The sequence below is a fragment of the Poecilia formosa genome, unplaced genomic scaffold, assembly GCF_000485575.1.
Source record: "Poecilia formosa unplaced genomic scaffold, Poecilia_formosa-5.1.2 Scaffold263, whole genome shotgun sequence".
NCBI classification, from domain to species: domain Eukaryota; kingdom Metazoa; phylum Chordata; class Actinopteri; order Cyprinodontiformes; family Poeciliidae; genus Poecilia; species Poecilia formosa.
In genome coordinates, this window is record NW_006800202.1 from 407,042 (window position 1) to 418,663 (window position 11,622).

General features: G+C 39.6%; 1 protein-coding gene and 1 long non-coding RNA gene across 3 annotated transcripts in view; one reads left to right on the forward strand and one right to left on the reverse strand.

Annotated features, from left to right (window-relative positions):
* nr2f5 (nuclear receptor subfamily 2, group F, member 5) overlaps positions 1-11,622 on the forward strand; it is a 30,287-nt gene that overhangs the window by 8,497 nt on the left and 10,168 nt on the right. For both annotated transcript variants that reach the window (XM_007570544.2, XM_007570543.2), the window contains exon 2: positions 10,521-10,801. In XM_007570544.2, coding sequence (XP_007570606.1) covers positions 10,521-10,801 — 281 coding nt within the window. The remainder of the gene's footprint in view (positions 1-10,520; positions 10,802-11,622) is intronic.
* LOC107838484 (uncharacterized) lies at positions 483-10,695 on the reverse strand. Its single transcript, XR_001664559.1, has 3 exons — positions 10,610-10,695; positions 1,080-1,220; positions 483-795 (listed from the first exon to the last, which is right to left on the reverse strand). It is a non-coding gene; the product is annotated as an uncharacterized LOC107838484 (long non-coding RNA).

An 11,622-nucleotide genomic window follows, 5' to 3' on the forward strand; every position in this document is an offset into this window, starting at 1 on the left:
ATGTCAGAGGAAAAACTGCTAGAGTGGAGTTTCCTCAAGCTGTATTTGATTTACTATAAAACTGTACAGCCCCTCCCCAACCTGTTGCTGCCAGATAGCTGGCTGAAAGAATGAACTAGTCTAAATGCATTCTGCAAAATAAGCAGCTGATAATGACTTTGTTAGCAAGAGTTCATTCAGTGTCTTTGGTTTAGTCTTTATACCAAAAGCAAAAATAATAAATAAATGTTACACATCACATCACCATAATCAACATATAGCAGCTGCCGTTGCTGCTCTTCTGTTTTGAATAAAAACATGAAGTTCATGTTGGTCATCTCTGCTCTGGCTGCATTTCAGGATGTCAGTGTTACGGCTGACCATCACAACTGAAGCAGATTTTATGCTGAATCTAACAAAGTGTTTTTCTTCATGATGGAAATGGAAGAGTCGAGTCCATCATCAATAATAAGAAGATATTAATCTGAGCAGGTCTAATTATTTGTGTAAATATTATTAAACTGATATATTTCGGTTGAACATTTTTTTTTGGGAGATGTGGAAATTTTCAGGTTTCTCTCCTGACTGAAGACCTTCTACACAAATACAGCTCAGCTAGTTGCTTTTAGTAACCTGTGTTACTCTAAACTAGTTGTTTTCACAGGAAAATTAAGGATGAAATAAATAATAAAGTATCCCTGGAAAGCTGATATGAGTGTTTAATGCTGGTTTCTGGTTCCTGGGTTCCTGGAAGAGGTCTCAGGACCGTTCAGCGTCCGCCGGGTCGCCCAGCTCTCCTGGTTCTGCTTACATCACCTGAATGGAAGAATGGAAGATTCTCATATGTTTCAATCTAGACATGTTCACATCCTTACAAAACCTTTGAAGATCAGTGAGAGTTTTGTTGTGGATGTTATTTACAGACAGATCTCGTGTGTTTGACTCCACTTAAAGATTTTCCCTTGCAGAAAATAAGTGAGTGAATCTTCTTGTATGACTCTGGCTCAGAGTAAATTAATATTTATCTGCCTGAGAAGACTTTTTAAAGGTTTCACGAGTGGCAGATTTAAAAGTCACTCTCTCCAGAGGGGACATCTGACCTCTTTTCCGTGTCGAACATCATATCATTTGTCGAAGACTTGGTTGACGGGAAGACGCTTTGGTTGGAATCAAACGTCTGAATTGCTGGCAGCGGTGGAGTCGTTTCGCCAGGCGGCTTCATGGAAGCTGCAGTTGTTTCTCTGTTGGCAAAGAGAATCAACATGACACTTCCTTTGAACTGCATGTTTTAATTCTGAAAGGACGAATCATTGAAGACAGAACATGCATTTATTCACCGTGATAAGGTCACACTGTCTGCTGTGTGTGTCCTGAATTAGCTGTGAGCGCCCACAGACATGGCGATGGTGGAATTAGCAGCGTGTTCTGATGATAAACAGACCCAACATCTGTTTATAGCGCAGAAATCTGTAATTCCCACTCTGAACACTCCTGACCCACTTTGCACCCTGACAGAGCGTTACAGCAGCGGTAAATGTAGGTCAACCAAAACTAAAACATAACCAGAGGACGGACTGAAGTCAAAGTCCAAATGTGTGGAGCGTTGAGGAGGCGGGGGGGAATATCCCAGTGGTGTGTTCAAGTCCAACAGCGTGCATTGGCTAATCCAACTTCCCATCAAGCGCTCCTGAAATGTCTTATTTGGGAGTTTCTAATAGTTAAACCAGGAGCACATTGCTGCAGAGTTAATGATTAAATTCCTCTCAGCTGAAAATGCTTCTGGTCAGAGTAGAAGCAACATGTGGGGGAGGGGGGACAGATTTTCATTGTAAAGTTCTGAGCTGCTAATGTGACAAAAGTAAACACAGTGGGATCTTCCTTAGTTTCTCAGCCTGTTTTCACGAGTCAGCTCAGTCATCTGGGATGAAACTCAGCACAGAATGTGTTTTTGTATAAATTAAAAGGATTTTACATTAAAAAAGATGCTTGGATTGAAACTGTGTGGTGCAGATTATTTATGCAGAAGGGGATTTTGTGATGGGAATGTAAACGAGCTTCAGGGTGAGATTATTTGCAGGTTATTCAGAAGTTCCCAGACGTGAAATCCTGCCGTCGGTTCCTGTCGCTCTGCGTCCAGCAGCGCCTCGGGACGGCCTGCACTTACGCTCTGTCGCGTCTCTGGCGGCCATTGCTCCTTCATGTCTGACGGATAACTCAGGACACTTTTACTGAGCAGGTGCTTCATTTTTAAGATTTGTCCTCAAACGACAGGAAAGCTGGTTGCAAATTTGAACAGAAAACTTTCTTTCTGAAATATTCATTTGATTTTATGACTGCTGGTTTGTACAACCCCTGACTTCTCTACAAACAACCAAAACATTTAGCCATCTTTAACACACCTGGTTTAATTTGGACCATAATGGCTGGAAGAACCGTAAATTGTTACATATTTGCACCATTCGCCTGGGTCTGAGCAACATTTTCATATTTGCCGTAATAAATTTGATGCTAACAATTTAAATGTCCTTTTTGATTTTTGAGGGAACCTCTGAGGAATAAAACCAGCTTAGACTTTGGAAACTATTAGATGTTTATGGTGTGCGAAAAATAAAATATAACATTGGTATTAAAAGGAGAATTAAAACTTTAAAATAAGAATAAAAATACATCAAATGTAACAATTAATCCTGCTGCTGTAAGATATTACAGCATATTAATTATTACAGTTATAATAATGTAAAAATATAGAATACATACTACCTAAATAAAGTGGTCTTAATGTGGGTTTTGTGTACAACATTCCCGGTTCACAGATTTTCCCACAGAGCATAACTAAAATATTTGAAAGAACATGAAGCTTAGGAAGCTGAAATCCTTTGTTGTAATCCTACTTGGCATCCTATTGGCTGCTTTTTGCAATGCAGCCAATCCAAGAGCAACATTCATTTTCCTCTGTGCTGATTGGCTGGAGCCCTGAAAGCAGAAATGAGGAGGTTGTAGATGTGAGCTGCTGCTGTAGTGATGGTCTGGGGTCCGCCGTGTGTTTTAATGCATATTTAAATATTTTTAGTGTTTGAACGCTCAAAACGGGCAGTTAGAAGAGATGTAGTGGATTTTATTTATTTGTGGGCAGCTGCTCATCAGACATGCTGCTGTTGAATCTAAAATGATTCATGTTGCTGTCAGATTAAAAATGATTTCATTCCTTTAAGAAGTTTGATGCAGGCGTTTCAACAGATGGTAAAAGGTGGCATTAAAATATCTGTTTTCATCTGCATTTCAATAAAATTATAATTTTCTGAATCATTACCAGGAAACTATTATTGGCAATGCAGTAATCAAAGTTTTGCATACTTCCTCTGGTATTTTGATGATTTCTTTTTGACAAAGAACTCAAATTCTTTGAGGTTGGAAGGCCTCTGTGCCATCACCTTAATCTACGGTTGTAGTTTAAAACCAGTGGATGGAGCTACAAGTTTCGTCATGGTGATTTTTCATTCTGTTTGTGATTAAAAGAAGAGAAAGTGTGTTTCTGTGCAGCAGGATGTCGGATCGGCTCTGCGTGAGGAAACTCCACTCACCCTAGGATTTCTAAAGCTTCTCATAAAAACATTTTAAACTGTGAAAACTACTTTAAAACCGCAACTTTTTAAATATCCAGTCTCGGCTCCTAAAGATGGGATGTCCGAACTTTTTGCCAAAATCATCAAATCAAAACGACAAAAGGAAAAAAAAAGAGACCCAAAAAAATGAAAGAAGAAACAAAATGCTGCCTTTTTTACCTGCTCAACAATAAACTGTACTCTGCTCATACTACTTTAATAAAATAAATATATAGTTTTTTTGTTGGGTAGATTTATGTAAATTATTGTAGATTAAAAAACCTTAGAAATGTTTTGCAGGTTTGCCTCATTTTGGTCCATTTTGTGAATTTCTAAAGGTTATTATTGAACATAATAAAACATTGTGTATTAATTCTGAGCAATTAAAACAAGATTCTGCTAGTTGCATTGAAACATTTGTAGCCAAGTTTAATAAATTAATTAAAAGCAGATCTGCATAGATGTAGTTCTCACCAGTGGATGCAAAAAGTTTGGGTTTTGAATACTTTATACTTTAGTCAATATTTTCTGATGTTGATTTTAATTTGTAGGGTTATAATACTTCTGCTTCCTGGTTGGTCCTTCATGCGTAACGTCAACATCTGATGAAATCACGCTTTGCTTATCCTGGTTGATTCTCTCCAGTAGGAAGAAACACACCGAATTCACTTTTTCTTTTCAAAGTAAAAATGAAAAGTTTCCATCTGCATTAACTGCCTGCGCCACACAAAATCATTTCAGGGGCCACAAATGGCCCCCGGCTGCATTGTGGTCACGTCTCTCCTGAAGTGAATTCTATTTTACAAGAACTGTTGAGTCTTTTTAGCGTTTTAAGAAACGTTCGTATGACATCAGCAGAAGAACCATGTAGGAGTCTGTTCTTGCACAGTTTGAAACATTTAGTTTCAACAGAAGTGACTTTGTTTTCTGGCTTCCAGTTTCCTGCTGTGGTTCTGATAAGATGTTAATTTTTTGGTGAAATTTGCATAAATCTAAAAGATGGATTTTAATAGAAGCAGCTGAGATAAACAGAGAAAACTGTGATTATTTCCACCAAAGCTTTAATGTTATGTGTCTGCGTCAGCTCCTTTGACACACTGGCTCCTTTCTGCTGCGCTCTGTCTCTCGTTGCCCCGCTGCACTGACCTGCAGGTCAAAGTTCAGGGCCAAAATAAAACTATGAGAGCCGTGGGGATATCACCTCGGTGTCACATCACAGGCTGCCCTCTCAGCTGGATCACACATGTGCATTCACACGCACTGCAGGCAGATAGAGTTACTTTTCTGTCTTTTTCATGCAGATTTTTTGTTTTTATTCTTTTAGGTCAGGATGTTAAATATTTCTCACATTGTTTCTCTTTGCATCCTGCAGTCACTGTATCTTATCGCCAGCTTTAGCTACGCTCACAAGCCGAGGCTTTAGAGCTGAAAAAAGCCACTTTATTAAACCCGACTCCGAGAATAATCCAAATCCATAATGCGTCTGTTTTCCTCCATCCGCGCTGACCTTTCGGACCAAATGTTGATAGGCCTTAATTGTATTTAGCTGCTGTAATTCCTCTGACTGCCTGACCCAGAGGCTAACCCAGCAGCGCTCCGCCAGCTGCCGTTTGCTGAAGTGGCGTTTTGAAAGTCACAGCTGAAACGCACTGCAAAAAGTCTGACCAAGTATTTTCGGTCTAGTTTCTGGTGCAAATATCTTAGTACACTTTAGATAAGACAAAACTAACTTAAAAGTAACATTTTAGGAAGACATAGGCATTTAATATAAGCAAACAATTCCTTAATATTGTTGAAGACGTATTTGTTGGTGGATTATTTCACTTATAACAAGACATTTTTTACAAAGTTTTAAGTTAATTTATCTGTTAACAGAATGAGAATTTTTCCTTTAATATTAAGGAATTACTCATTTAAAACGAGTGCCTACGTTTTGCTGGAAAGTTACTTTAAACTCAGTTTGTCTTATGTCAAATGTGCTAAAATATTTGCACCAGAAACTAGACAAAAAAATACTTTGTAAGATTTTGTGTTGCTGCATTGGGTCCCAAAGCATCTTCATGGTCATTTCCCTCCTCAAGCTGCATCCCAGACATGTTTCTGGATTAAACTGCTTGTTTCGACTTAACAAACCCAGTAACTTTTGTCAAATTGCAGAGAATTTAGTTATTTAAAAGCAGAGTAACAGATTATGGTACCTTCTGGTCCCATCCCCCCTGCTTCCCTCTGCTCAGGCATCTGCTTCTAATCTCGTTTCTCTCTTTCTGCCCTCTGTCATGTCATCTTTCCCTCCTTTCTTCCTCCATCACCCAGTTTTTCCTGCTTTCTTTCCCTCCTTCCCTGTGTTTTGGTCCATCTCTGTAGGCGAGGCATAACAGAGAGTGATGTGTTTCAGTGAGACGTACTCGAGCGCTCTGCCTCTCAGGCACGAGTGACCCCCACAATGAGGCTTTTGAAGAGTCAAGTGGCTCCAGCAGATACGCAGCCGTCCGCAGAATTACCCGCTTATTGACACCAGAGCAGATTAATAGCTGTGAATGTTTGAATCAGGAGTGAGTCCTCTAAGACTTCTCAGCTGAGGAAGGAGACTCAGTCCCTTCAGACTCTGTTCGTTTGACAGCGCCCTCTAGTGGCATGAGAACATTAGGAGACAAAGTCCACTGACTTGGACGTGTCAGAAATACATTCAAAGTGTCCTGAAGAGTCAGTGCAGTGATGCACAAGTTACAGGGAAGTACTTAATGTAATTTAAACATTTTACCGTTTAAATTACACTAAAATGTTGCATCATGGTAATCCAGCGAGATTCAGATGCAGTTTTTATGCAGCAAAAATAAAATACAGCACACAAAATGTGCATTTTATTGTTGTAGATGTGGAAATCATGCAAGTTTAACTGCTAAAAAACAATTTAATAAGTCAGAATAAATGCATTTATACTTACTGTAACTTCATACATTTTTTAGGCTATTCTTTTTATCAGTTATTTTAATCATTCATATCAATTAGTTACTTTTTGTAGTATTCTGTTTTATGACTTTATGCTCAACAAAGGGCAATATTTGTCAATTGATATTTCCAAAATCCAATAGAAATACAGTCAATCAGCAGCTCATAAATAACAGGATAAATGCATTTAGTTCATATTTCTTTGTCCCATTTCTTCCTAAATATACATTTCAGACCTAAGAGCTCAGATATGTCAGCATGAATAAAGGAGACAGATTCCCACCTATCATTCCAGACAAACACGTTTTATGGATGCAGACGACAGAGCTCTGCTGGGTTCATGACGAACAGGACGTTTCACGAAGCCGCCCGCTTTAACAAGGAACAAAAAGGAGGATTTTAAAGTTTGTTTTTTACTAAGGTGTTTTAAACGTTTTTGGGTCAGTGTTCCCAACGCCAAAGCAAGGACAGCCGCCATTGGCTGTCCTAAAATTTGCATCACCACCCAATTTGTACAACTGGCCACGTTGTTACTGGAGGAAGGAGGAAGGAGAGACACAAAGTGAGTAAGAAATACATTGATTGTGTTGCAGCAACAAGCAAACCTTCTTCTGATGCTTCCTCTGTATTTATCTGTTCTTAATACCAGAAAGAGGCTCCTAAACAAACCTGCTTAAGACTTTTTAAAAAATATATATTTTCATTTCTTTAATGATCTGCATAATTTCAAACCTTAAATTTTTAGTTGAACTTTTTAAAGTCTGGTTTGGTTTGTAATCTTCTGGAGATAACTGAGTTATCTGTGACCAGGAACATTTAAAGTTTCATTAGACACCGTTGTTTTGATGACGGTTGAACACGGCCATCTTTACTGTGGCACTGTTTCTCATGTCACAAAAGGATCATTAGAAAAAGATGCTACATTTGTTTCTAGCTGCTTACTAGCAATAAAGCGAGTTAGAGGAGTTGGAATACTTGCTAAACATAAAGACAAAGTGATAAATTGGCAACATTTGCCTCCAGGTGAGGAAGTTCAGATTGTTAGCTTTCTTGCTAAGTTTTGTCCTTGGCGTTAGCGCTGATGCTAAACTAGTTCAAGCTGGACACAAAGTTGAATCCTTGCTTCAACTCAGAAACTTTCTCCAACACATATTTTATCACAGCTACTCACATTTACTGAGATCATTTATTTAAGGAAACCCATGAAAACTTGTGGTTTGGTGGCAGCTGCTGCTGCACAGGATGGGAACCACCGACTGAACCATACCGGGTCAAATCCGTTACACACGATCAGCCTCTCCCTCATGCAGACAAAATAATCCTGCTGCGTTTTGTGAAACACTTGAGACTTTCTGTCCCCCATCCATCTATTATTTAAACTTGCAGCATAAAAATATTTTCCTAGCATCACATTGTAACAGAAACTTTAATATTTATATGGTTAAGAACCAGAAAGTAAAAACAAAGTGAGCACATACGAACCTAATTGACTGTATAGATAAACATGATTCAGATTTACATTTTAATACAACTTACAAGGAAATTTGCCGTTTTGATAAATATCTGAACTTCTCGTTCCTACAGTCTGACACTGACTGTGTTGAGGATTTTTAATGGTGTTACTGTTGTATTACCAATATTAAAAGTGCAGATTTCCCATTTTATGTGGCTTTATTTTATAAAACGTGACTTTGTAGCAGTTGTAGGGCGCCCCCTGCTGGTGTGGACCAGCCAGTCTCCTTCCTGGTTCACCTACAGATGGATGTAGGTGGTTAAAAACTTTTGTTCTTAGGGAGTAAATTAGATGCATTTAGGTTGGGGTTGTTTTTTTCTGATGATGTATTGCATCTGAAGAAGGCAGAACAAGACATTTTACCATGAAGTAAAAGTTTTGGAAAACTGTGAAATTCATCCAGGTTTTTCAACTTCTTTGTACTTCAATGTTTTCTTGCATTCAACCTCTTCCACAGACATCATTAGTTCTGTAGATACTAGTACTTTACAAGACAAGCAGGTTCAATTCACAATGAAAATCTGCAGCTGAAGTGACTGAAAACATCTGATCAGGGAATGAATCTAAAACTAAATGCAACAGTTTCATTCAGAGTTTTGTTTCTATCGCTGTTGGACTGAAATCAAGTGGAAAATTGTTGTTTTTGTGTGACAAGCAGCATCTTCTCATGGCTTCAGCTCGCAGGAGTGGCGTGCATTCCTCTTGATTGCCACAGGTTAAGCAGTTCATGGGGAGAAACGAGTGCTTTGAGGTCAGCACCTTTTGTGCAGAGGTATTTTTCGTCAGGCTCAAATAAAAGGCATTTTCCGCGCGCTCCGCAGTGAGTTGACCTCCCGCTTTTCCAGACGCGTCACGGTGCATTCGATTGCTGCAGCAGCTGTGGGTGAGGCTGCAGGTGATATTTAAAAAGCATTTCCACACCCCCATTCACTCACTCACTCACCCACTCTCTCTCTCCAGCCTTTACCTGTCTCCCTCCATATTTCACCTTTTCCTCCAGCCCTCTCTTTGCCCTCAATCTCTCTTTTCTCGACTTACCACCTTTCCCTCTCTACCTTATCTCACTATTCCAGCCTTTTACCTCATTTTTCACCCCCTCACACATGGCTCCTCTTTGCATTTTCATTGCCTTTCTCCCCTCTCACACTTGCTCCGTGTAACAGTAGATGGAGTTATTAGTCAGACAGTGGGGATGGCTGAACAGGTGTTTTCCAAATGGGCCTTTGAGCGCTCGCCGCATCATCATCACTCCTCGCCCATGGGGGGTTGGGACGTGTGTTTGTTGGAGAGTTTGACCTCTGTGTGCCCTGTTCGCTTCAGGCTCAGCCATTTGCCAATACAGGGGCACCCTGTGTGTTTGTGTGTGTTTGTGTGTGTGTTACATGTGTCCATGTGTGGGTGCATAACATATGTAGGTGTGAAGAAGTGTTATATCTTTAACAGCTGCTGCTTGTCATTACTCATTGATGCAGAGCAGTGGTGGGGAATGGCCTTGGCTCGGCCGCTGAAGAGACGAGCACTGACACGTTTAAGAGTTGGAGAAATGTTTTTCGCCCCTCGACCTCCTTCTGCAGCCCCACACATTTTGCATGCCCAATTTGCTGCTTTTTTCCTTTGCTTCTACCTTTACTTAGGCTTTCAGGGCTCACTTCGTTTTCCCTGTCACGTGTCCTCTGCAAAAACACAAAGTCTGACAGGGTATTTTTATCTAGTTTCTGGAACAAACATCTTGGCACACTTAAAAAAGACTAAACTAACTTAAAAGTAACTTTTCAGCTAGATGCAGGATTAGATTAAGTCAATATTGATGAAAAAGTAGCAGTTCCACTGGCAGATTATTTCACTCATAAGACAATTTTCCTGTTATAAGTCAAGCACAAAAAAATGCTTTCTTGAACCAACTTTAAAAATTGACTCCAATTTGTTACAACTAATTTTATGAGATTCTGATTTGATTACTTCAGAAATCAGAATAATTGTTTTTTTCAGGGTAATCTGCCAGTGGAGCTGGAACCTTTTCAGTAATATTAAAACAAGTTCCTGTATGTAGGTGAAAAGTTACTTTTAAGTTAGTTTTGTCTTTTTTCAAGTTTAAGATATTTGTATTATAAACCAGACTAACATTACTTGGTACACTGAAAAAGAAAACTGCTGATCCAACTTAAAAAAAGTTAATTTGCTAAAAGTAATCAAGTTAATTTTATCCAAGTAAATATGTTAAGTTTGTTAAATTGTGTTAAAAAATGTAAGTAAAGTAAGTTTGACAAACTGAATTTGAATACAAAAAACAAATTAACTTTTTTAAACTTGGATCTTCATTCTCTTTTTTCAGTGTAATCTGCCAGTGAAACTAAAACCTTTTCATCAGTATGAAGGAAATGAGCTCCGACATGCTGCTGAAAAGTTACTTGTAAATTAGTTCTATAATCTGGGAAACGATTGTAAAGCTCATGCAGTGTTTGTGTGTTTTTGGACAGCTGTGCAGAGAGGACGCACATCGAACTCCCAGAGCAGCCCGGGTCAGTACCTGACCAACGGCTCCGACCCGTACAACAGCCAGCCTTACCTGTCGGGCTTCATCTCCCTGCTGCTGCGCGCCGAGCCCTACCCCACGTCCCGCTACGGCGCCCAGTGCATGCAGGGAAACAACCTGATGGGCATCGAGAACATCTGCGAGCTGGCGGCTCGGCTGCTGTTCAGCGCCGTGGAGTGGGCCAAGAACATCCCCTTCTTCCCCGACCTGCAGCTCATGGATCAGGTGAGCCTGATGAGAGAAAGAAAAATGATTGGACACAGCCTGCTGTCATTGCTGAGCCGCTTCCAGGTTTTATTCTCGTCATTCAGACGAAAAATGCCTGGAGATTCCAGGAAGCCGCACCTGAAGTCATTAGATCTCACCTTCTCAAGAAGAAATCTGACAACTCATTTCTCTCCTGCCACTTTGGAAAAGAAATGAGCCGATAAATAAATGAAAAGATAATATTTTCCTCTACATCTGCATTGAGTGTCACTTAGCAGCGTGTAAAAAGGATTCTGTTTGGGAGAACCTCGCGGCGCTGAGCGTGGACCGACCTGAAATCGATCCTCCTCATGCAGATTTATGCTGCTGGCTCAGAGGAACTGTTGTACCTATAAATATTCACTTGGACATTTGGTAGTCATGTTATGATGAATTCATCCTGCTGCTGCAGCAACAGACCGTTAATGAAACCATGAAATGTTACGACAATAACAACGTTTGCTTTCACTCAGGGTGAATGTTTCCGTTCCTCTTTCAACAAGCTGATAACGGTTTCATTTAGACCAGCTTACAACCCGGATCAACTTAAACCGTTTGGATTCAATTCTCAGTTCATATTTTGTCTTTTTTCAACACCAGCTGTTTTATGTGCTCCAAAAACTGTTGTCAGTAACTTTGGCTACTCTTAAAGGTCAGATGTAATAAAGCTACACTGTAAAAAAGAGTTAAAAATGTTAGTTTTTTTGAATGAATTAATGAAGTTATTGTCTCTACATTCATGTATGGTGAGATTATAGTCAAAAAGAGCCAACTCCAAAAACACTGCGGTGTAAGAAATA